At 47.3% G+C, this 25,041-nt stretch overlaps 2 protein-coding genes across 6 annotated transcripts; both read right to left on the bottom strand.

Annotated features, from left to right (window-relative positions):
* Positions 1 to 492: 492 nt before the first annotated feature.
* Positions 493 to 6,796, bottom strand: SUOX (sulfite oxidase). Of its 2 annotated transcripts, XM_022571892.2 has the most exons (5): positions 4,195 to 4,874; positions 3,436 to 3,889; positions 3,108 to 3,167; positions 2,675 to 2,852; positions 493 to 2,439 (listed from the first exon to the last, which is right to left on the bottom strand). In XM_022571892.2, exons 2-5 carry the CDS (start codon positions 3,444 to 3,446, stop codon positions 1,030 to 1,032), a joined length of 1,659 nt encoding a protein of 552 aa, XP_022427600.2. In that variant the 5' UTR covers positions 3,447 to 3,889; positions 4,195 to 4,874; the 3' UTR covers positions 493 to 1,029. The 2 variants fall into 2 exon arrangements, with proteins under 2 accessions (XP_022427600.2, XP_022427601.2); XM_022571893.3 differs by lacking the exons at positions 3,436 to 3,889; positions 4,195 to 4,874 and adding an exon at positions 4,926 to 6,796.
* Positions 6,797 to 6,907: 111 nt separating this feature from the next.
* On the bottom strand, positions 6,908 to 24,611 carry RAB5B (RAB5B, member RAS oncogene family). Of its 4 annotated transcripts, none has more exons than XM_089920845.1 (6): positions 24,548 to 24,611; positions 12,756 to 13,018; positions 10,873 to 11,024; positions 10,470 to 10,592; positions 9,812 to 9,905; positions 6,908 to 9,492 (listed from the first exon to the last, which is right to left on the bottom strand). In XM_089920845.1, the coding sequence occupies exons 2-6, from the start codon at positions 12,916 to 12,918 to the stop codon at positions 9,377 to 9,379; spliced, it is 648 nt and encodes a 215-aa protein (XP_089776971.1). In that variant the 5' UTR covers positions 12,919 to 13,018; positions 24,548 to 24,611; the 3' UTR covers positions 6,908 to 9,376. The 4 variants fall into 4 exon arrangements, with proteins under 4 accessions (XP_089776971.1, XP_022427603.1, XP_089776970.1 ...); XM_022571895.3 differs by lacking the exon at positions 24,548 to 24,611 and adding an exon at positions 24,408 to 24,508; XM_089920844.1 differs by lacking the exon at positions 24,548 to 24,611 and adding an exon at positions 23,098 to 23,117.
* Positions 24,612 to 25,041: the final 430 nt, after the last annotated feature.

The raw sequence follows: 25,041 nt of genomic DNA, 5'->3' as shown, positions 1-25,041 counted from the left end.
CCTAAAGGCGCGGTCGCAGGCAAAGGGTAACTAAATGACTGCCCCTTCATCTGCATCTACGTTGCAAACAAGGCCACGGTTGGACGCCCTAGTTGCCGTGGCACATCTGCCCCTAGTGCCAAGTTTTGCCTTTGCCGCCCCTAAGACAATATTGATTTTGACCTCTTGGCATTCTTTGCTTTTCCTGCCAAATGCGTAGGAATTGTGTGGGGGAGGGGCTTAAGGATGCCAAATCAAAAAAAATTTCCTCTCTTGGGGGGTATCCTGAGGTCATTCACCTAAGTAGCCCCGCACATACTGAGACTTCAGAGAAGGAAACCCCAATCTTGACTTCCCCGCCCCTGCTTCCTTTTTCCCTTCCCCCCACCTTGTTTGTTTTGGGCTGTCTCACTATATCCCAGTACCAATTCAGTGCACCGCCCTCCTGCAACTTGCTCACTCCCCAGCCTCAGTAAGTCCCAAAGGTCACAATCTTTTTTTGCTTTTTCAGAGTGGTAGTCTTAAACAGATATTTTATTGATGTATTTAGAAAAGTGGAACAATAAAGGGAGAGAGTTGCGCCCTTCACAACCCCTGGCAACCTAGAGACGTAGTAAAAAGTTGCATATACACTTTTCTTACACATATCCTCACACATTCTCTGAAGAATCCAAGAAGAAAAGCAAAATAAGGCCTCAGTGGTGACAGTCATTAGAAATGGAGATAGGGTAGGTAGAGAAAATAGCACTTACTTCCAGAATTACTTTTCCTACTTCTAGCCCTTTGCTCCAGCAGCTCTTACCTCCTCTAAGGCACTGGGTCAGCGGCCAGGAGGGGTATGTAACACCTCCAGTCAAAGGGGAGCAGGTGCCTGGGTGGAAGTGTGCAATGCATGTACCTGTGTGTGGCTTCAGAAGGCATAGTCAGGGTTGTGATCCAAGACATGGAGAGGTGGAGGGAAGGATTTTTTGTGGTAATGAGGCCAAGGGATGGGTGTGGAAAGGGGTTTAGAAGGTGGTTCTGGAGAGTAGATGGTTCCATTTCACTTTCTCATGGAGCAACATGGACATGGACACGGTGCCAGGCATTGCTGAGCACGCCTCGCAGGTTCCAGATTGGGGCCACTGTGTCTGGCTGAACATTGTAGCTGTCATCTACAGCCTTACAAACGATGTTCAATTCTTTCTTCCCAGCTGGCACAGGGGCTTGAAGCTGCCATAGCCGCCAGGCCCAGGCCTTTCGGGCACGCTGTTCCTCTCCATCCAGCTCAGCCACCTGCCAGGTTAGGCCCCCATCCAGAGACACATCCACCCTGACCACAGCTCTTCCTCCACCACTCCATGCATAGCCTTTGACAGTCACCTCCCCTGACTCTATTGTCTCCCCATCTTTGGGCTGTGTGATGGCTGACTGGACAGGAAGTTCCTGAATAGATGGAGCCGAGTCAAAATCTACAGTGTCCCAGTCCACACATGGAGAGAAGCCTTTGTAGTCCCGCCGCTGCCAGTGGCTGTAACTTTCCTCTGGTTCCACGCTCACTTTGCCCAGCCATTTGACATGGCGGGCACCCACCACACCAGGAACCACCACCCGCACAGGGAAGCCATGGTCACGAGGCAGAGGCTGCCCATTCATCTCATATGCCAACAGGACCTCAGCTTCAGGGTCCATGGCCCGAGCCAGAGGGATGGATGCTCCATAGGCAGTCCCTGTGGGGTCTGAGTCCAGTCCCTCAAAGCAGACATGGGCCTCAGTTTCAGAGAGCTGGTGACCAGCCTGGGCTAACACATCACAGAGCCGTGCCCCAGCCCAGCGTGCAGTGCTAATGGCCCCTGCACTCCACTCCAGACCTCTTACTTCTTTGAACCGAGTCATCTCAGAGCGCCGGTTGCCAGCACACTGCAGAGTGACAGTGATCTCGTGCTTGGGGAACTGGTACAAGTCATCCAGGGATAGGCACAGTGACTGACCCCCAGGTGGCCCTACTACATGTAGGCGATAGGTGTCTGGGTCAAGGTTAGGTACAGGCAAATGATTCCGGGTGAAGAAGATAGGGTTGGGTGTGATATAGTTTTCTGTCAGCAGCTCAGGGGGGGGCTCCGCATTAAAGGGGCGCTGGCTGTTGACCTTCAGGGCTGGGTGACGTATAGGATCATCAGCGTAAGGGTCAGAGGTCTTCAAGATGGAGGCTGCCTTGTCATCGGGGCTCAGCTCCCCAATCTTGTACTGAGCCAGTATCTCTCGCACGTGGGACTGGTTGTGAACAGCATAGAGGGCCCAGAAGGGCTCTAGAGGACCCCCGGCTGCTAGCATCAGCTTTGATGGACCCCCTGGGTGTAGGTCCACAAATTCTGTGACATCAAAGACCTCAGAGCCCAAAGTCACCCAGATCCCAGTCTCAGGGCTGCTGTGGGATCTCACTTCCTCCCTCGTGTATAGGCGTGGTGATTCCTCAGCAGCCTGCAGGCAGGGCAGAGGTGAGGCGCAAAAGGGAACAAAATGTTAAGAAGAAATCACTCACTTCACCCTGACCCAACCCACAAAGTTGTGGCCACTGGGAAATGGAGGTAACAAATTCCATCTCTACTGTGCATGAAGCAGTGTCACCGTGGCTCTGTGGTAAAGCCTGGGTTGCCTGGGCAGCTCACTATGGCCCCTTTGTTCTGACAGTGAAGTCCCTTCCTTCCCTACTTACCCTGCACCGGTGGTCATGATAGGCCAACACTGCACCAAGCCCTAGAAGAGTCCCCATTACTCTCCATCCCCTGGTGCTGGAGTTATCACCAGAGATGGCATGGCTGGAGCACTGTGGCTGAAATGAATCATTCGTAGAGCAGGCCCGAATGCAGAGCCTTGAAGGGGCTGACTTGAGTCTGGAAGAGAGAGAAGTCTTCTTAGTAGCACACTTCTGATCATAAGAAAGGGCTAGGGAAGGCCTGGGGTGTACCTCTCCCAGGTTAGCCATTGGTTTCTTCAGTTGGGACTTAGTTTCTCAGGGATGGGTGGGACAAGTGGGACATGGCTTTCCCTTTCCTCCCTGGCCACTACCTCAACCATCTTAATCTGGCAGATAAGAGTCATAAAGGTACAGGGAGTAGGAGATATGGGCTAGGAACTGGATGGCCTACCTGTAGGCCTGTCGGAGCCCTGGGACCACAGTTCTGTGCAGCAGCAGCATTACGGCAGACCTAGGATAGGAGGAAGATTCCAGGATCAAGACAGGGAGTCCTGCATCAGGGATGAGATTAGGGTAGCTTGAGGGAATGGGTGGGAGGAAGACACAGAGATCAGCTAGGAGCTCTCTGGACAAATGGGTAAGACTTTTTCTGTGGTAATGAGGCCAAAGAATGGAAGTGGGGGTCCAAATGGGCCCTTAGAGAAAACTTGGAGAACTTCGGAGACAGAATATGCTGACAGGATGGAAAGGAATGGGGGGTGGGAGTCTCCTAGAATCACCTGTCTCCCATCCTCCACTCTCTACTTTGTCCACTGCAGAGAACAATGGGGGCCAGGGCCTAAAGGGCAGAAGCCAAAAGTCTACTGTCCAGTTTGCCAGTTTATTATTAATTTATTTATTGTTTATTTTATTTTATTTTTGGCTGTGTTGGGTCTTCATTTCTGTGCGTGGGCTTTCTCTAGTTGCAGCGAGCGGGGGCCAGTCTTCATCGCGGTGTGCAGGCCTCTCACTGTCGCGGCCTCTCTTGTTACGGAGCACAAGCTCCAGACGTGCGCAGGCTCAGTAGTTGTGGCTCATGGGCCTAGCTGCTCTGCGGCATGTGGGATCTTCCCAGACCAGGGCTCGAACCCATGTCCCCTGCATTGGCAGGCAGATTCTCAACCACTGCGCCACTGGGGAAGCCCTTGCCAGTTATTTCTGAAGTCAGCAGAGGACAACCGCGGGGTGTACTCACTTAAAGAGAGACAAAAAGGTGAAAAAAGAGTGGGAGGTGAAGGAGCTCGGATGCTGGAGTCAAACTGCTTTGCTTTTATAAAACCAGTCCTGCCCTTAACCAGCCCTGCTCCTGGGCAGGATACCAAGCCTCTCTGAACTTGTGTCCTCATCTATGAAATGAGATCTACCTAGCAGAGAGGCTGTGATGAGCAAACAAGTAATAGCATTATCATTGAAGGCTTTTCCCTCCACCCACCCTAAAAAAATAAAAATTGAACCCGGCTGGGAACTGGACCCCAATCTGGACCAACCCCAACCCCTACCTTGTCTATGCCATTCCAGTGAGCTCAGCAAATTGAGGAGTTAATGGCCAGGATGTCAGGGGATGGGCTAGAGAAGGAAGAGGGTAATTTTTCTGCTCTGGCCTGCAGCAGTTTCTTCCTTACAGCACTGAGCAGATCACTGACCCCAGGAGGGCCAAAGCAGGGAGGGGTGAGAAGAGTCAGAACTGCTGATGAGATGCTAAAGAGGGGTGCCAGCACAGAAACTGCGAGGAAGCTAGGAATAGGAGCAGAGTCTGCATTTTACTCCTGGGCCTTGGGACCCTCACTCTCCCTCCCACTTTCCCTCAATCCCAGCAGCCCACTATAACCAGACTGGAGCAGTGCAGGTAGAGCTGACTTGTAGGTGAACTCGGCCAGCCCCGTATCCCAGGTTTGGGAGAGGCAGTCTTCTGCTGCAAAACGGAGGCCACCCCCTTGTGCGGGTGGTGGCCAGTCACTCCGCAGGGTCACTTTGGGTAGAACATGGATATGTCCAGCACCGGGGCCCACGCACCCGGTTCCATGTCACTGCCCAACAGCTGGCCCAGGAGTCTCTTGTAGCAACGCCCCGCCGCGGCCCAGGAGCACAAAGCTAGCGGGAGTGGAGGCAGGTACTGTCAGTTTTACTGTCCTCAGAATTCGGAGCACCCCTGGGTGCCAAGACCGCCGCCGCCGCCCAGGTTACTAACCCTGCTTCCTCCTCTTCCCTTTCCCGGCCCCAGCCTCCTTACCCAGCTCGGCGTCCGCACTGTGGCTCTTTTACTCGCTCAGCGCCCAACGGCTGCCGGCGAAAGGGCGGGGCCTGCGCCGTGACGTTGTGCCGGAGTAAAGGACCACTCTCTCCCCTCGGCTCGTCCCCCAGCCATTGGCGGGCGGCGGGCCGCCTCCCAGCTGCTGTGCCCGCCTCCTGGAAGCCGAGGCAGGCGGCGCGCCACCTGGGCTCGGAGCTAGGACGGGCTGTTTTTGCTTCCACCCCCGCCAGACGAGGAGTGGGACCTCATGATGTCCGGAACCCGGGCAGTGGAAGGTGATGAGGACTCCAAAGGTTGGGCTGAGAGATGTCCCCGACCCGCCCCACCAGCTGAGACACAAGGTGCTTTCACTAGAGGCCTCGGGATCCAGCCGGCTTTCTCCCGGTGGTGAGCTCCGTCTCTAACCTATTTTTTGACAAACGCCTGTGTTGCAACTACAACAGCCCTGTTTGCCTTTTAGAGAAAACAAGATCAAGCGCTCAATTCTTTTATGTCCAGGAATGAGATCAGAAATGGGGCCTAAAATGGTGGTTCAAAGCCTTCGAGATCCCTTGGACCAGCTGCATTTCTCCTCAAATTATAGAACCAACAACACTAAACAGACATCTTTTTAATTTTGCTTAGTTGTCAATTTATTTTAAAAAGTCGTCACTTGATGACATTTTAACGCCCCAAAGTAGGAAGATTGTAACTGCTCATGTCAGAATAAAGGATACTAACAGAAATTGTTTGCTATTACCCTTTTATCATTTGGTGTGGGAGTGAAAACTTGTCATTGGCTAGCTGTGGACCCGGGGCAAACGTATCCACGCTGCCCTCTAGAGACTAGAAGGTTGAGTTAAGTGAAGATCATTTCCCCTGCCTTTCTGCTTTCCTAAACTGAACTAGAAGAGCTTTTTACTAGGAATGAAGAAGCCGTGCGGGAGTCCTAAGAGATATACAGTAAGGGGAATTGACAGTGAAAAGGTGATTTTGGCTCTAAGGTTTTTGGAAAAAGAAAGATTCCCAACTCAACTGTGTATAGTTAAATCATCGGAGAGGCCTGACGCCCAACCTATCCTACCCAGGATACAGAGAAGTCAGTTAAGGACTGTCTGAAGCCATGGGATGAGACTTCTGCCCAATAACAGTGTCACCCTACATAAAGCCACACACATGCTTTATATAATTGACGTTTAAATCTCAAATTTTCTTCATTTTACAGAAGAATCTGAGGCAGAAAGCAGCTAAGTAACTTGATCAAGACCACAGCTGGTAAATTGTCAGAGATGGGACTGAATTCCAGGCTCTGTCTTTCCTGTCCTTCAGATTCTTTGGAATTCAAAACTCCTCCTGCAACCATACCTAATCTTTTCTCTGTATCATTCCCCCCCACCCACTTCCACTTAGACTTCGAGGGACTGAAGGCTTCAAGTACAGCAAGAAACGAGCAGAATTTCCTGTTGAAATTTTCCTGTTGGGGTAGAAGCCACATGATCAATCAATAATGTTAACTCAGTGATGTTTAAAAAACTTTCTTAGGTCATGGACCCCTTTGAGATACTAATTAAGGCAGTGGGCCCTCTCCCTAGAAAGCTACACATAGATATTTGCATAATACTTCAAAGTATTCACAAATACCACCTCTCCCTCCAATCTCATCAATTGTCTGCCCAGAGGTCCATAGACCACCACCCCCTTCCATGTATACAATGTTAGGATGGCCTAAAAAAATAAGCTAGGAACAGATTTGGTGAGCTCTCTAGTGGCCTGGGAACAGGAGTGATTAAACAGCAATAAAGGGCCTATTTTCCAAATTGGGTTATCTCACTATTCAAGAAAATATTAATGAGAATAAGGAGGTACCAGGATGCAAGGGAGGGTGTGTTTCTGATTTAATAAAACATTACTGGGTTGCCTTCCAAATTTCTAGTAACAGACAGAGAAGTAGCAAAAAAAAAAAAAAAAAAGCAACACTCCAATACACTTTTTTTTTCTCCTTTTTTACTTACATTAAATACATTGGTAAATCAGCAGTCGCATTCTGTTACCACGATTGTTATGTTGGGAGAGGAAGAAAGGGGAAAAAAGGCAAATGCTTTCTTAGAAGCAAAAAAAAAAAATCAGAAGAAAAAAATGAAGAGCTGGGAAATAAAAACTAAGATTCCCTAAGCCCAACAGAGCTCAAAGGAAAGCAGAAGAGCTAATAGGAAGTAGAAGGAAGGCAGCAGATAGGCCCAGAAGCTAAGGCCAATCCTGTTCCTAAGGGGAGGGGAGAAGAAGCCTGGAGAAATGGTTTCCCAGCCCCAAGGCAACGAAACATCTTCACTACTGCTCCATGGGGAAAACTACACAGAGAAAGAACTTCATTTCTAAGAAACTTAAGAGAGCCATCGTAGTTCTTCCACTTGTAAGGATGCACTGGCTGCTCTAGGGGGCTAGTGGGTGCTGGGGAAAGGAGGGGAAAATGTGTATGTGTTTCAGGGCCATGGGAACTAAGGCTGCCCCTGGTAAAGGAAGGGAATTTAGGTGTAAGTGGAAGAACCTAAGCTGGGTCCTTCAGAATCTCAGCTTCATGGATTTCTCAGCTTCTCTGGGACAGAAGGCAGTCTGCAAGCCAAAAGGGCAGAAAGGTTCCAATCCTAGGTCACTATGGCCTCTCCTCTCTTATTCCCCCCAATCTCCTCAAAACCCTGGGCTAGAACAAGAAGGGATTTAGAGTTCTCTCTTGCCTTGATGGCTTCCCAAACACATCTTAAAATACCTGATGAGGGATGTGAAGAGAGACTAGAGATTTAGAAAGGACCAACATCCTCTGGTGATGTGAGACAGCTGTGAGGGACCTTCAGTGGCCAGTCGTTCCCTGTCCACAGGAACAGGTATTATATTAGGGGGCCACAAGTAGGCCTCTGTGGTACTACCCCCCCTAGTGGTATGTGGATTAAACCACTGGTTGCATGGGGGATGGGTTTGGGGGGTAAGCATGGAGAGACCGACCAAACTGAAGATACTAACAAAGGAGAAAAGAAACAGGGCCTAATGGGAGGTGGGGAATAGAACAGACTGTACAGTGGGAATAAAGATCATACCTATTTACAGGGAAGTAGAAAAGACATGGTAATGGGTGGATCAAATTGAATGGGAACCCTGGGAAAGGACAGAAAACTCCTCCCTCTTGCTGACTCCTCTTCACTCCCCTACAACGGCTTATGCTATCCTGAGACTGCTCTCCAGTTGCTCAATTAATTCCTCAGGAAAGGTAAACCTATACCCAAGAGTTAGGCTGGCAAGAATATAGGTGAAGTAACAATCAGAGTTGGAGGAAGCTAGCAGTGGAGACTGGGCTTGAGTAGCTGCCACCGGTACTGTTCTCTACAGCCCCTCCCCTAACCTCATATACACCTCGGATTCCACTTAATTAAAAAGTTAAGAGGGCAGGTAAATCAATCAAAACCCCCATAAAACAAGTATCACAACTGAACTACCATCAATTAAAGTGCAAACTGCAGGGGGATATCGTGGCTGGGGCTGAGGCCATCTGAAGGCCAGAGAGAAAAAAATGCATATGTGTAAGTCAGAGGATGGATGTCAGAAACTGGTCCCTCCTCCATTTAGATCACAGCAGAGCCAAAGATGCAGGCAACCAGTGAAGATTCTTTGGAGGACTCTGGGGTCCAGAATCTCCCCCACTATGGGGGAGAAGCTACCTAAGAGGCTGGGTGAGGGGAAAGTAAGCCTTAGAAGAGTTCCTGAGCCACAGATGACACTGCATCTCCACCTCTTCCACCTCTGCCCAGTTAGCTAACAAGACTCCAGCCTGGTGCCTGAGAGCTTGCCTTCACATTCTCACCTCTACCTAGAAACACCCTCCACAAGGCCAACTCAGTGTTTTCAAATATGAGAAACTCCAACCAAATAAAAACAAAAAGGAAATGTTTCCTTACTCCCCCTTGCTCTGAGCCTTACTTTCTCCCAGGGTCCTTAATGTGACTGAACTGGAAACCTCCTTCCTCACTTCCTGGGTTCACTACCTTCTCCATCCTGGGGAGAGGAAGAAAAGGGGATCAAGAAAAGAGACTGACCAAAAGCAGAAGGGGAAGGGGCAGGAGACAAAAAAAGAGTTTTCTGAAAAAATGGGGAGGAGGAGGAAAGATAATTAGGTCACTGTCTTGCACCTATAATACAAAGTGAAGAAAGTTTGTTTTGGAAGGTAAGTCCTGGGGGATCTGACCCCCAAGCCCCAGAGCAGGGGTAGGAGGCCAGTGGCAACAGCTGCCTGGTGTTGTTGCTGAAGCGTTAAAAAGTGCCATGACGGAGCTGTCAAGAGGCAGCCCTTGGGAGCCAGGGCCCAGTGTGCTGTTACCGTAGGGGCTGTGTGCTGAGCGGTGGGGATGGAGGTTATTTCTGAGCTCTCGTGCTAGCTCCATACTTGTTTGCCGCTAGCCACCCCCTCAGTTGCTACAACACTGGCTCTTGTTCTGCTGGGACTGCTCATGGAGATCCACACCCCGGCTTCGGCCTGCTGCACCCCCCAGATTCTGGGGTTCACTCTTTGGCAACTTCTTAGCTAGAGATAAAAACAGAAGGGAACAAAGTATGGTAGATTTTACTCATCCCCCCAGAAAAAGACTATTGGGGGAAAGTGGAAATGCGAGAAACTAAAAGAATGTTCCGAAGAGGGGAGGGTTCATTGTAAACTACATTGAAGACGAGGGGGCTCAAACTGCAGCCAAAGGATGGAGGTCACAATGGAAAGTTAAGGTATTTCCACACCTGAAGTTTTCATAAGAGGAGACGCTCCCATTTATCCTTATGACTTGGGTTAGTCATCTTGCCTAGAGGCAAGGGAAAACACACAGGAAGACCTTAGGCTGCTCTGACCTTACCTATTGCCAGGAAGAGATCGTTCACGTTCATAGCTGTCTTGGCTGAAGTCTCCATAAACAATAAGCTGTTGTCATCTGCATACGCCTGGGCCTCCTGCAAGGGGTGGGGTGTACTGGTAGTCAGACTGTAGGGCAGGAACAAGTACGGCCTTTCCACTCCCACGTAGCACCAGAGCTAGACAATATCCTAGGTTCCCTCCCCTTAACTGCCCCTCTGAGCCAGCTGGCCCTGGACCCATATTTTGGAGATGACTCCCTCAAGGGATAACCCATGGTCTAAAGCACTTAATCCAACAAATAGATGTCAGGAATCTTAATTACTGGGGAGGAGGTAAGTTGGTTGGGGGCTTTTGGGTTCTGACACTTGAGTATCCCTTACCTCAAATTCAACTGCTCCCTCCTTCCTCTTTTCATACTGGTACCCCCACAGCTGGTACTGGTACTTCCCTACCCCTCTGCTCTGGAATTTTCTTCTGACTCCTCTAAAATCTCCTGGCTGGCATTAGGGTCACAGTGTTGCTGTATTTAACTTGGTGCAGAACTGGGGAATGAGATGATGAATGTCCTGAGATGAGATTTTCAGAAAGGGCAGGTTTGGTAAAAAGAGGTCCCAAGCACAGAGGGAGTGTGTCAGAGAGGGACTCTGTGGCCACCTTACTTCGTACTCCACCATGCGCTTGTTGGCCAGGTCAGCTTTGTTCCCCGCCAGGGCAATAACGATGCTAGGACTGGCCTGTCGCTGTAGTTCCTTTACCCATGTCTTTGCTCGGGCGAAGGTTTCCTAGGAAAACACAAGGATGAGAATGAGTAGGCTGGCTCATTCAGCCTACTGACTGCCAATCCAGGCCCATCAACTTCAAAGCCCAGTCTCAAAACTCACCTCTTCTAAGCAGCCTTCACTCATTGAAACCACCTGTCTCTGGTAATTCATTACCTGTCTTCTCAGCACTTGGAAGCATAATCTGTATTCTTATTTTGCTATTTCAAGAACAAGTTTTCTCTCCCCCACCTATTTTAATTCCTATAAATAAAAGCAAGGACAATCTTCTCAGCCCACTTACCTGATTAGTAATGTCATAAACCACAATTGCAGCTTGGGCACCTCTGTAGTACATGGGGGCCAAGCTATGGTATCGCTCCTGCCCAGCTGTGTCCCAGATCTCAAACTTGACTGTTGTGTCATCTAGACAAACCGACTGGGTGAGGAAGGCCGCTACGAATAAGAGAACAGAAAAGTTGTTGTAAGTGGGAGGATGCATGGGAACATCCCACCCTCCTTCAAAATATCTCTACTTTGGGTCTAAGACAAGTCACCACCCAGGCCATTTAGCTACAGGAAAGGTTTAGCATTCTCCTCCTTACACACAAGAAAGGTTTAGCATTTTCCTTCAGATCTTGGAACCAGAATTAAGCCTGCTCTTGGCTAAGTCCTCCCTGCCAGAAGTTTCTCTAGCTAAGGAATGGGGGAACATCATAAACTCTGAGGGACAGAAAGAACTGGCATTTATACCAGAGTCATCCCTCTTCTAACCAAAATAGAGGAGTAAGAGATAATGACGGAGATAATAAGCTTCAGATAAAAGTCACATCAAGAACTGATTAGAGGGCTTCCCTGGTGGCGTAGTGGTTGAGAGTCCGCCTGCCGATGCAGGGGACATGGGTTCGTGCCCCAGTCTGGGAAGATCCCACATGCCGCGGAGCGGCTGGGCCCGTGAGCCATGGCCGCTGAGCCTGCGCGTCCAGAGCCTGTGCTCTGCAACGGAAGAGGCCACAACAGTGAGAGGCCCGCGTACCGAAGATAAAAAAAAAAGAACTGATTAGACAGGGACTTCCCTGGTGGCACAGTGGTTAAGAATCCGCCTGCCAATGCAGGGGACACGGGTTCAAGCCCTGGTCCGGGAAGATCTCACATGCCGCGGAGCAACTAAGCCCGTGTGCCACAACTACTGAGCCCACACTTTACAGCCTGTGAGCCACAACTGAGCCCGCCTGCCACAACTACTGAAGCTCACGCACCTAGAGCCCGTGCTCTGCAACAAGCAAAGCCACTGCAATGAGAAGCCCGCGCACCACAACAAAGCGTAGCCCCCGCTCGCCGCAACTAGAGAAAGCCTGCACGCAGGAACGAAGACCCAACACAGCCAAAAATAAATAAAATAATAAAAAAAAAAAACTGATTAGACGATTTTAAAGCCTGTTGTGAGGTCCCACCATTATCAGTATTATTTGGCTGTTATTTTTTCATATTACCTCTGCTGGTCAAAGAACATATTTCCAAAGTGACTTGGAAATAAGTCACCCCCCCAATAAAAGTGGGGAAGGAGTTAACATGGGAGTTCTCATAAAAGACCCTTTATTGTATTACCACCCTATTTTGGGGTAGTGGCAAAGAGAAGGTAGCAAAGGTGGGAAAAGCAGATTCCTTTACGTTTTGTATTTAGTTCTAACCTCTATTTTACCAGATATGTGCATCAGGATCAGCTAAGGAGCTTTTCCAAACATACATGTCTACATTGCCACCAACCTCACTCTACCTCCAATACTAATCAGTAGATCTAGGGTAGGGCCCAAGCATGCATAGGATGAAAATGCTCCCTAGGTGATTCTGATGTACATCTCTGATTATGAGCCACTGCCCCAAAGCAACCCTGCTCAAGATGACACTCAACTGAACTTCACTGGCATTAAGATGAGAGTGGGAGGAGGAAAACAGATTAAAAAATTAGTGGTTTTCTTGGCGCTCAAAGGCCAACCTTTCTAACTTTCTTCTAGGAAGTAAGAGGATGAACATGGACTTGCTTTTGGGCATTATGGCAATTTTTTTTGTTTCTTAAAGGATTTCCATTCCAGGGAGCTAAGAGGGCCAGCTCCACAAACAGATCCCTAGATCTCCCTTCAAAAGCCCTTCTAAGCATTGAAACTCTTCTCTCCCTGAAGTACTCACCTCCAATGGTGCTCTCCTGGTACTCGTGGAACTGCCCTTTGACAAAACGTAATACCAGGCTAGACTTCCCCACTGCAGATTCACCCAGCAGGACCAATTTGAACTGGCATATTTTGCTGGCCTGGGGCTGCCCATTGGGCCTGGCTGTGCTTCTGCTAGTCATGGCTAGATTATCAGAATGGGAAAGGGTAGAGGGAGGGGGATGCCACAGAGCGGCAGAGGGGGGAGGGGGGAGGGGAGGGGACTTCCAGGCTTCAACAGTCCTGCAAGAAAAAAAGGAGGTAAAATTAAACACAGGGCCATTGCAGCTGCAGTCACTTTTTAGAAAAAGGACAGAATCTCTTCATTTCTTTGCTCCTATGAGGACTTAACTCTTACAATCACCCACCATTAAAAGGTTACACCACTGAGAGGGTCCCAGGCACCTGACACTCACTGGTAAGAGTGGGGAACAGTAAAATAAGAATTGCATCTAAAGTACAGTGTGCTGAAATGGAGAGACTGAAAACCACGTGAGAGTAGTTTTTAATCTCCCAATCATTCCCCACCAGGTCTTCAAAGAACAGCATATTGATCAACTTTTAGTTGGCTTGAAGAGCACCCAGATCCACCCAAAAGTACCCTAGATCCCTACTATCTCCTTGGTGTCCTGGTGCTGTCCTTTTTTTATCCCCTCTTTTTTCTAGCTTTCAAAATGAGAAATTCACTCTAGGGGTATGGGATAAGAGTCACCCATCCTAAGAGTAGAGGGATAGCTTCTGGTTCTATATCCTTCTTACACGACCATTTCTGAAAATTGACATTTCTGAAAATATAACCAGGGTCCAGTGATCAGAAAATCCATCCTTTCTCATTTCTGATCACAGGTAATAGAGAGGGCTTCCCTGGTGGCGCAGTGGTTGAGAGTCCGCCTGCTGATGCAGGGGACATGGGTTCGTGCCCCGGTCCAGGAAGATCCCACATGCCGCGGAGCGGCGAGGCCCGTGAGCCATGGCCGCTGAGCCTGCGTGTCCGGAGCCTGTGCTCCGCAACGGGAGAGGCCACAAGAGTGAGAGGCCCGCGTACCACAAAAAAAAAAAAAAAAGGTAATAGAGAAACAGACCACATTGAGTATTAACTCTTTCACTTTTCTTCTGCCACCTCTCCAAGTCTGAAAATCTATCAAGTCTGAGTCAGTAGGCCTGACTTACTCTCAACTTGCAGCTGTCTTCCTGGTGCCTAGGGATTAGACTACCCTCCACACTGAAAGGGCCTAACAGCTGTAGCCCTCTAAGTTAGAGGCAGAGAAAGAAGGTGTACCTTCTAAACACATGCGGGAATCTCCGGTAGATGGTATAGGGGATAAGTCTTCAAGCAATAAATACTTGATGAAAGAATAAAACTGAACCACCTTCTCTACCTTCCAAGCGGCTAGGAAAGCTGGTGGTGGAGGAGGAGACAGAGAGAGAGAGAAAGTTGGGACTTTGAGTGTCCAATCATCCAAACCTGAATATATTTCATCATCCTGACTCTGGCGGGAAAGGAACTGTGAGATTCAAAGAAGTGTTAGCATGATCACAGCATGTAAACCTATCCCCAAAACCTAAGCGTTGCTTGGATTATACTTTACTTGTTCAAATTAATCTTTCCCTTCTCCAAGGTTGATTCTAGTGACTCCATAAACATCATACTCTGTGACATATACGGGGAAACATTATTTTTTCACTATAGCAAATTGCTTTGGGATCAAATCAGGGTTAAAAATATCTGCAATCCTAGTAAAGACACAAAAACCATACAGGAGGAGGTGTAGAGGAACAAAGGCTGTGGAGTCCAATTCACTGGATTTATTTTATAGTTCTGATTACTAGCTTTAAATCTTTGGACAATTTACTAAATCTACCTGTGCATTTGTTTCCTCATCTGTAAAATGGGATAATAGCCTATGAGTACCTAATTCATAAGGTTGTTGTGAGGATTAAATGAGATAATACAAAGAACTCAAATATTTGACAAAAAGTGCTATATCAATGAATATAAAGGTACTAATCATTACTAATATGATATCAAGAAAATTTCTCTGCTGAGCCTTACCTTCCACCTTTTTAAAAAAAATTTATTTATTTAATTTATGTATTATTTTTGGCTGTGTTGGACCCTCGGTGCTGTGTGCGGGCCTTCTCTAGTTGCAGCAAGCGGGGCTTCTCTTGTTGTGGAGCACGGGGTCCAGGTGTGCAGGCTTCAGTAGTTGTGGCATGCGTGCTCAGCAGTTGTGGTGCACAGGCTTAGCTGCTGCGAGGCATGTGGGATCTTCCCGGACCAGGGCTTGAACCCGTGTCCCCTGCATTGGCAGGCGGATTCCCAACCACTGTGACACCAGGGAAGCCCTCACCTTTATAAAATGGAAAAAATACCTACCTCATAGAGTAGCCCTGAGGATTAAGTGAAACATTTGTGTAACATAGTATTAACGAATAGTAAGACAGGTATTGTTGGGCTTCCCTGGTGGTGCAGTGGTTGAGAATCTGCCTGCCAATGCAGTGGACACAGGTTCGAGCCCTGGTCTGGGAAGATCCCACATGCCACGGAGCAACTAGGCCCGTGAGCCACAACTACTGAGCCTGCGCGTCTGGAGCCTGTGCTCCCAACAAGAGAGGCCGCGATAATGAGAGGCCCACGCACCTCGATGAAGAGTGGCCCCCACTTGCCGCAACTAGAGAAAGCCCTTGCACAGAAACGAAGACCCAACACAGCCAAAAATAAATAAATAAATAAATTTTAAAAAATAAAATAAAAAATGAAAAAAAGAAACTGCCAAAGTGTTTAAAAAACAAAAAGACAGCTATTGTTATTTAATGACCCTGATTCACAGAAAAGATCAATTTAATATATTAAAGGATATCTCAATATTAGTTGTTATCAATATATGCCTAAAGAGCAGCCATGATATGAAAGAGGTAGAGAAAAAAAACAGGAAAAAAAAAGTGTAAAGAGGGAGTTAACGGAGAAATGAGATTGAAATGAGAACGCAGACAAATCCCAAAGTAGACCAGATTAAGACAGAGGGCTGTAAGAAATTACTCTGATCCTACTGGGTATTCTGTAGTCCCCTAGGCCACGGAGTCCCAAGAATCCACATATACATGTGCCACTTTGTGATGAAGTTTTCACTGGTCTGTGATGAAATGATTAAATAAAAATGATATACTGGGGACCTCCCTGGTGGTCCAGTGGCTAAGACTCCGAGCTCCCAATGCAGGGGGCCCGGGTTTGATCCCCGACCAGGGAACTAGATCCCGTGTGCCACAACTAAGACCTGATGCAGCCAAATAAATAAATAAATAAATAAATATATTGGGCTTCCCTGGTGGCGCAGTGGTTGAGAGTCCACCTGCCGATGCAGGGGACACGGGTTCGTGCCCCGGTCCGGGAAGATCCCACATGCCGCAGAGCGGCTGGGCCCGTGGGCCATGGCTGCTGAGCCTGTGCTCCGCAACGGGAGAGGCCACAACAGTGAGAAGCCCGCGTACTGCAAAAAAAAAAAAAAAAAAGATATAGCAAGTTCTTCATAAAGCTAAATTTATTCATTTTAGGAGTTTCCTTTATAACAAGATTTCTAACTTACATTTTTTGTATCAGTTTTCCCTCAAAGGTAAATATGTATTTTTTGCATGGATAAACCTCTAAGACCTATTGTTAAAAGTTAAAAAAAAAAGTTGGAGAACAAAACATGTGGTTGATCCTATTTCTATAAAACAAAGCAACATTCTGCAGAGAAAAAGGTACGGGAAGATACACACTCATCTGTTAACAGTGGTTACCTCCCTCTAAGGAGAGTGGGATTGAGGAAAACGGTATGTGAAGGACTCAGGTGTTTTCATTCCACATAATTCTTTCTTTTTTTAACAGGAAATATATATTTTTAAAGTTTCCTACATAACTTTTTAAAAAATTGCTTTTTTTAAAAAAAAATTACAAATAATGGTGTTGATAGGCAGTAGTAAGCTTTCTAAATATACTTATGTGGAAAAATAGAAACCCCCAAATTTAAATTAATTGGTCCATTAAATCCAAAATTCTGGGAACCAGTACTGCAAAAATCAGTATTAATTAGCTTCTTAACCACCAGTCACAGTTCTTTAGCTCTTTTCATCCTCAAACCTTTAGAGCAGTGTTTCTCAAACTGTGGGCTGTAAGCCAATAGTGACCTTGAAATCACTTGCTGGATCATGATCAGTATATTTAAAAAAAGAAAAAAAGAAAAAATAAATAGAAAAAAATCAAGTGATTGCAAATAATAAGCATGAGAATAATTTTGTGAAAATGTTTCACTTGTGGGTGTATGTACATACACTGAATTATGATGTAAAAATAAATTTTTTTTTTAATGAGTCACAATCAAAAAAAGTTAAAAAAACACTGCTTTGGAGAGGCCTGAAACTGAAAGATGGGTTAGTAGGAAGTCTAGTCTCTGGCCAGCCTATAAAAGCACTTCCAGGTGAAATTAAGATGAGGGTTTAATATAGCTCTCCAGGGGTCAGAGGTTCTCCAACCCTGCTACTAAAGTTATAGAGCAATTATGAAAATGGAAAGTTAAAGTCAACAGAGGCAGTCCTGCACAGTGGTAAGGGCTCTGGAATCAGGCAAGCCTGAGTTTTATTCTCTGCTTTGCCAATTAACCCACTGTGATTTAGGCCACTCACTCCCTTTGCCTTTCTAAGCTTCAGTTTCCTTACCTATGAGGATCCGGGGATGGGGTAGGGAGTATAATAGGTGAAAGTAGTAAAAGGCAGAATTTGAATTCAATTCCAAAGTTCTGGGTACATTTAAGAAATGTGTTTCTCTTAGGGTTTCTCAGCATCTGCAAGAATTATTTTTAAAAACACATTTATGGGGCTTCCCTGGTGGCGCAGTGGTTGAGAGTCCGCCTGCTGATGCAGGGGACACGGGTTCATGCCCCGGTCCGGGAAGATCTCACATGCCGCAGAGCGGCTGGGCCCGTGAGCCATGGCCGCTGAGCCTGCGCGTCCGGAGCCTGTGCTCCACAACGGGAGAGGCCGCAACAGTGAGAGGCCCGCGTACTGCAAAAAACAAACAAACAAACAAAAAAGACAAAAAAAACCATTTACGTAGTACTTCATATACATTGTTTCATAGGAAAAGAGGATAGGCCATCATAACTCTACACTTTACAACAGAAAACAGATTACACAATAAGAAAAAAACCTCTACAGATCATAAGCTGATCAAGTTTCCTTTAGGTTGACACACATACACTATACTCTTAAAAAACAACAGAAAAAAAGTTACTAGATTCTTCAACTTACTCCCTCACATTTCAAAGCATGTGATCCAAAGAGCAGAACACTAAGTTAGAGTGGACTGAATTCTCATCGGCAGACACGTCTCTCTAGGCCTGGGAAAACAGTAGGGAGTTGGAGAAGTGTGAAGATAGGAAACAGTTGGGAATTCCCTGACGGTCCAGTGGTTAGGACTCTGTGCTTCCACTGCCGCAGCCCGGGTTCAACCTGCAAGCTGCGCGGCACGGCCAGAAAAAAAAAAAAAAGAGGAAACAGTCACAGACACACGGATTGGTCACTAACCCCCACAGATAAATCAACCCAGAGCCAATCGGCAAACTCTATTGAACTGTCAGAGATTAGTAACTATGGGGTTAGAAAAGACTATCTCCCACTCCAATGTTTCAGCTCAAGAATATGTCCTACCCTCTCTGTTCACAGTAATTGATGGGCTGCCCATCTCTGTGCCTTGATCTTTAATCCCAACATGTTAATAAGGGTATCATGTTTCTTACGCAATAGCTAGACTCTCAAAAGATCAGGGGTACAGAAATGGAATAATACATATAAGATTCAATTGATTTCTCCCCTATTCTAGCAGTGATTTTTTTGCTACCAGTTGACAGTGGGCAAATGATCCATCCAAAGGCAAAAAATAAATCACAGCCAACCAGTCAAGTGGTGTGATGATTATTGCCTTCAAACCTGAGGCAAAAAAAGGGAGGTTTTTCTTCCCTTCAACACTTTCAGTTCAGATGAGAAGAAATGACAGCTTCCCTCAGAAGTGCAGCCCCACAAGAATGGCTCATCAAATGACCATTAACTGGGCCTCCCTGGTGGTGCAGTGGTTAAGAATCCGCCTGCCAATGCAGGGGACACGGGTTCTAAGCCCTGGCCCAGGAAGATCCCACATGCCGCGGAGCAACTAAGCCCGTGAGCCACAACTACTGAGCCTGCGCTCTGAGCCCACGTGCTGCAACTACCAAAGCCCATGAGCCTAGAGCCCGTGCTCCGCAACAAGAGAAGCCACTGCAATGAGAAGCCCACAAGCCACAACGAAGAGGAGCCCCAGCTCACTGCAACTACAGAAAGCCGGCGTGCAGCAACGAAGACTCAACACAGCCAAAAATAAATAAATAAAATAAATAAATTTATATTAAAAAAATGACCATTAAGGAGGATTAAGGCATGACGTCATCAGTCTATTGGGGAAGGGAGAGGTGGAGGATGAGGGGCAAGTTCTTTAGTGTGAGCAGCTCTCCCAGCAGCACAGGGAAATATGAATAGGAAAGGTTTCTTAGGGACTTCCCTGGCAGCCCAGTGGTTAAGACTCTGAGCTTCCACTGCAGGGGGCACGGGTTCAATCACTGGTTGGGGAACTAAGATCCCGCAAGCTGTGTGGCCAAGAAAAAGGAAAGGTTTCTTAGCCTGCCGAAACCTGAGGAATGGAGTCTGCCTAGGGCAAGACTCCATTCCTCAGATTCCTTCCCACTTGGTAGCTTTGGGTTCCTATGCCAACTACATATGAAGCCTCCAGAAGTCTGTCATCTACCAATAGAGACTGAGTTCAAGGCACAGAGCCACTGGAGTCTAGCCCCCTCCCAAATGTTAGCCCTGTAAGTTCAGTTTGCCAGATAAGAGGCAGTTTAGAGGTCACCTAGTCCAGTCTATATTTTACAGAGAGGAAACTGAGGCAAATAAAATGAACCAGCTTGCCAGGTGTTATCACACAGCCAGTTTTCACACAACTGCTTAGTAGCAAGTCTCCTTCTAGCAAGTACTCTCAGCCAGGTACTCCTGCTCCTGTTATACCACTATACCTCTTCAGGAAGCAGGGGATGCTGAACTCTGAACTGAAATCCAAAGAAGGCACCAGGACAGGAACACGAGCTTAGATTGGATAGTTTCTGCTTCTATTCAGTTTAGATAAGTACTTCCTTTGGGACTGAAAACAAGTTAGGAAGGTCCAGGCCTTTGCTGGGAACTGGAATCTACTCCCATATCCTTCTGACAGAAGGACTCACTCATTACTGTGCTTCTCTAAAAGGTCTTGACCAACTCCTGCCAGGACAGTTGAAACAGAAGCAATTCAATGGAAGGTGCTAGGAAAGCAATGGTAATTTCTGCAGAATTCAATGGGCTGTGGGATTAATGTGAGATTTACTGAGCCGGGAAGATAGAGCAGAAGCCAGTAAACACCTTCAACTCTCCAACTTTGTTTAGACCCCAAATTACCAAAATCTTAAACTGAATTCCACTACTTGGCTCATTGTGTTGATCCAATGTTAACCAATGAGTCACAGGCTTAAATGAGAGTCCTTCCACTTCACCCTCTCCCTTATATTTCCCCAAGAGGCAAAAAAAGCATACTTATCTCTTATCAGCATGGTACTGCAAACTCCCTATTATTGACCTATGAAAGACTGGAATGCCTTTCCCCACTTTGTCTGCCTAGTAAACACCTAATGTGTCTTTTAAAGCCAAGCTCAAATGTCACCTTCTCTGTGAAACTGCATAATTACTCTCTCACCCCAGCAGAATTCATCACTGTTTCCTCTAGGATCCCACAGTATTAAAACTGTATTCTTGGGAATTCCCTGGCTGTCCAGTGGTTAGGACTCAGTGCTTTCACTGCCAGGGCCAGGGTTCAATCCCTGGTTGGGGAACTAAGATCCCACAAGCTGTGTGGCACGGGCAAAAAACAAAAACAATCAAACAAAAACCCTGTATTCTTATCACAGCATTTATTACATTATTTGACTTAATTGTTTGTGTCTGTCTGCTCCGCTAAACTATGAACTTCTCAAAAAGTGTGACTATTTTTTATGTCATCTTGAATCTCCAGAGCAGAGCACAATGCCTGGTCCCTAGTAGCTGTTCATTAATTAAGGCCAAAGCAATCCTGCTTCCTTCCTCCATCTACTCCTCCCCTTCTGTGCCATCTAAATAGATTCTTACTCAGTTCCATTTGGGAATGTTTTTAACAGGCCAGCTCTCCCTCTTGCCTCTTTGTGATCTACCCTGGATGGAGGGGCCTCTTGGGACCCAGCCCACAAGGTACTGTTGCAACTCACATGGGCTAACTGCTTTTCCTGTCACCCGTTACTATACCTCAGATGGCCTAATCACACCAAATATGCAGCCCCCCCACCGTAACACTGAGGCAACTGTGGCTAAAAACAAAGTTCTCTGAATCTTCAGTTGATGTTAAATGTTCAAAAAACTTCAGATCATTATCTCTATTAATTCCTGAACTTCAGAAACACAAGTTTAAAAAAAAAAAAAATCATACTACCACTCTGACAAGGTACCCACTGCCCCTCAACAGAAACTACAACCTGGCCCAGAAATCTGCACACACTTTGCTCACCTGGGTGGCTCCTTATTCAGCTCAGTTACTGTTGAGTCAGTGACTAAATCTTTCCTAAAACATTCTTGGGAAATGGGAGTGTATTGTGTAGGGTTTCAAGGTATCCCTCCTCCAAGACGGCTGTTGCAGTTTCCTTATTTTAAATTCAATGTCTCACACTTTGGTTACTTTCCAACCTGAAATGCCTTAGGATTAGGGAGCAGGCTATACACTTGCTTCTCCTACCCCATGTCTCCTCATAAGTCAAATTCGTATCAATGCGCACAAACTAGTAAACTATAAAAGAGCAATCCTTGCTCCTGGGCAAAGTAAGAGTTAGAAGGGATGAGGTATGACTTCAAGGGCAATGGGAAAGTCCTCTTCTCCAAATATATTTTTGTAACTCCAGATCTATGTTTGAAATTCTATATTGATGATTTCCACTCCTTAGCTCCCTCTTTAAGAAGCAAAAACTCTTGGAAGGATTAATACTTTAAGTGACTATTTGTTATTTACACCTTAATATGGAGCAATTCCAGATCAGTTTTTGAAAGAAGGCTTTGATTACGGGGAAGGTGGAAAAGACAAGAAGGGATGTATAGAAGAAAGGGACAGGATATCATCAGGATGTAGGAAATGGCAAAGCTTAGTGAGGATTTAAAAAACAAACACACACACACACACATCTACACAACTTTCTCTAGGACTGGCTTTGCAGGAGAGAAAATAAAAGCTCCTGGGGGTACAATAATCAAGGTTTCTGAGGGCACTGTATAAAGGCTGGGCACATCACAGGGCTTCTAAAGCCAGTAAGGACAAATTCAATTAATAAGGTGGTGTATAAAATGTCCCAGCTGTGCTGGTTTAGAGGAAAACCAGTTTCAAAGTCAGAGAAATTTGGAAGCTTCTCATATCATTATAGAAAGACAGACACAGGGGCCCCTTAGGAGAACCATCATCTTCTTCTGGGATAATGAAGGGACAGTCATATAATCTGAACATGCAGAGACCATGAACCAGAAGACAGAAGTCCCAAATTCCTCACATTAGCAGAGATGCCAATAATTCTCCCAAACAAAATCATTCACTTTAATGTTTCCTTCCTGCCCATAAAAGAGAAAGACGTTTTGGCCATCTATTTGGGCATTTCCTGGGATACCCAGTGCACAAGTGGGGTGTGTGCGTGTGTGTGCACAAGGATGTGAGTGATAACCCAGACTACAGCTCTCTGCTTGTCTGAATTTGATAAAAGCAAGACAAAATGAACTGGGGAAGGAGCATAATAAATAACAGAGTATGGTCCCAGAAGGGAAAACTGGAAAGAATGAGAAACCAGAGTTTGGTGGGAACATGAAAACAGAATTGCCTTTGGTGGCACATCCCCCAAAGTGAAGTAAGATTAGTCTCATCTACTGTCTCTTATCTCTGACCTTTCTGGATGAAATGAGTGAGGTATATGTGGGAGGATCTACACTTTTTACACTTCTATAAAACTTGAATATTTAAAAATATGTACTTATTACTTTTCTAATTAAGAAGAAATGTATTTATAAAATACAGTGGTATAAAAGGGAAAAAGGAGGAAGTATAATAAGGGAAAATCCAATAAGCTCCAATCTATGGGGGGGACTAAGGAGGTCAGCAGACCGTTAAAAATATCTGGCAGGAGGGGATCCCTATGTCTTAGAAATCCATCTTCCTTTTCTCTACTCACCTCCTTTCCCAAGTGCCTCTCTGTTTGACCCAACTTTTTAATAGCTCAGAAACCCGGGCTCCTGAAGAAGTAGACAAAGAACAGGGGTGATGCCAACCTTCTGGAATGGAATTTCTCACTCTTCCCCAAATCCCTTCCTCAGTGATATCACCTCATATTTCCAAGCTTGGTTCCACATAACCATTACCTGCCTGTGAAATACCCAAGCCTAAGTGCCACAAAAGTTTCACCAACTATGGTCAGGAGATCTCTGGATGGCTGGGGATCCCTAAGCCCAGTTCCAATGCAGAAAATGAGTCACTGATTGCCCACGTCTAGGTGAGAGATATGGTCTCCAGTATAGACCACATTATTAAGTAGGAAAGAAACGAACAAACATCCCCCAAATCTAACTTCTTAGCTTTTTCACAGGACATGAGAAACAGGAGGTTAGAAGAAACCCAGAGGCTGCAGCCTAAGCCAGCTCGAGGCGAGGCCAAGGGAAAGTGCAGGGGCTGAGTCTGGAATAGCCAAGAGTCACAGAAAAAAAAGTTACTCTTGTCTTCATTGGCTACCCTGGGAGTACCAAAAAACTTCAAGTTGCCACATCTCCACACTAATGGGAACAAAAGCGTGATTACTCGCGAGCCCCAGAGCCTCCAGCCCACCCTTCAGCATTCCCAGAAGCTCCCATTACCGATGGAAGGCTCTGCTTCCACTGCCCCGGCTACCTGAGTCTTCTAGATTAGAAAAGCTTCCTTCGCTTGTCTCAGTTCTCCCGCACTGAACCCAAATCCCTCTCAGCTCAACTTTGGGGCACCCTAGTTATTTTTATAAGTCACTTTCCCTGAAAAGAATGCCTCTTACCCAGCTAAGAGCCTTTCCCTGGCCCTTCCAATGAGACCTCTCGAGAGAGCCCCAGCCCCGGTTCCCCTCCGGGCCCGGGCGCCGAATCTGACCCCTCCTTACCTCCGGGAGAATGGACTTACCTCACCCGCCGCCCAGTCCCTTTCCCCCAGTTCCTCCCTCTTCGGCGCCGCTCAGTGAGGCCTGCCCCTGCCCGCACACGAGCCCCGGCCTCCCGCGCCGGCCCCCAGCCCGGCCGCCAACACCACCCGGCTGCCTCCCCGACTCACCAACTTCGGGCTCCCAGCCCGCCCGGCCCCCTCCTCAGCGCCCCCATTAGGCCTGCCGGGACCCGGCCCCCTTCTCCTTTCTCTGGTGGGCCACTCTAACCCCTCGCAGAGGCCCAGACCCGCCTCTGCCCTCAGGCCGCACTCCTCTCCGGGGCGCCTCCGCCCCTGCCCTTGCGGGCTCCATCAGCCCGGTACCTGGGGCTCCGTCTCCCCCGTCGGGCCCAAGCCTGTGTCGAACAGACAAACAGCTGCAGCTCAACCAAACCCTCCTGCCCCTCCTCCTCCTCCTCGCCCTGTGGCGGGTGCCCCAGCCAATTGCACGATTACCCGCCTACCATCCAGGGTGGGCTCTGCGCCTGCTAATCCACCAATCCTCTGGAGAAAGGCAGGCTGTCACCGAGGCGTAAGAGCAGAGGACTGGACAGGCGGTGCCCCAGACCAATACAGAGAGGGAAACTTTGAAGATGGACGAGGTGAGGAGCCACTAAAGAGCGAGCTCCCCGAGATAGGGGGCGGTACCCTGTTGACAGGCGTATACTCTAACCAGTAGACTCGCGACACCCTCATGACCCCGCCTTTTAACTCATAAACATCTAATCAGGTGAGCGATGGGGGCGGGTCAAAGTGAAACTTTAACCAGTACTGAGAAAATTCGGGACTTGAATGGCAGGCAAGGCGGGGTTGAAAGAGGCCTTAGGAAGGCCGCTACTGACCTTCGCCCCTCCCCTGGGATTTGGCGGGGCCTGCCTCTGGCGCCCCGCCTTCTATCACAAATTCGCGGGCGTGAAGGGAAATACCTCTCCTAGGGACCCGGAGCCTAGGAATTTAA

Source organism: Delphinapterus leucas, chromosome 11 (genome assembly GCF_059928025.1).
Source record: "Delphinapterus leucas isolate spDelLeu-1000000601 "Yukka" chromosome 11, BTC_Dleu_Yukka2, whole genome shotgun sequence".
Taxonomy (NCBI): domain Eukaryota; kingdom Metazoa; phylum Chordata; class Mammalia; order Artiodactyla; family Monodontidae; genus Delphinapterus; species Delphinapterus leucas.
Note: the sequence above shows the minus strand (reverse complement) of the source record. Positions and strands in the feature narration are given on the sequence as shown.

What these genes read in the sequence shown, in the direction of transcription:
- SUOX (XM_022571892.2), bottom strand. An exon ending in GGGCTCCGACAGGCCTACAG is followed by an intron (nt 2,853 to 3,107) that starts GTAGGCCATCCA and finishes TCTCTCTTCCAG; the next exon opens with ACTCAAGTCAGCCCCTTCAA. An exon ending in ATCATGACCACCGGTGCAGG is followed by an intron (nt 2,440 to 2,674) that starts GTAAGTAGGGAA and finishes CCCTGCCTGCAG; the next exon opens with GCTGCTGAGGAATCACCACG.
- RAB5B (XM_089920845.1), bottom strand. Translation starts at nt 12,918, where the DNA reads ATGACTAGCAGAAGCACAGCCAGGCCCAATGGGCAGCCCCAGGCCAGC. An exon ending in AGCGCATGGTGGAGTACGAA is followed by an intron (nt 9,906 to 10,469) that starts GTAAGGTGGCCA and finishes CACCCCTTGCAG; the next exon opens with GAGGCCCAGGCGTATGCAGA. An exon ending in CGATCTCTTCCTGGCAATAG is followed by an intron (nt 9,493 to 9,811) that starts GTAAGGTCAGAG and finishes TTTTATCTCTAG; the next exon opens with CTAAGAAGTTGCCAAAGAGT.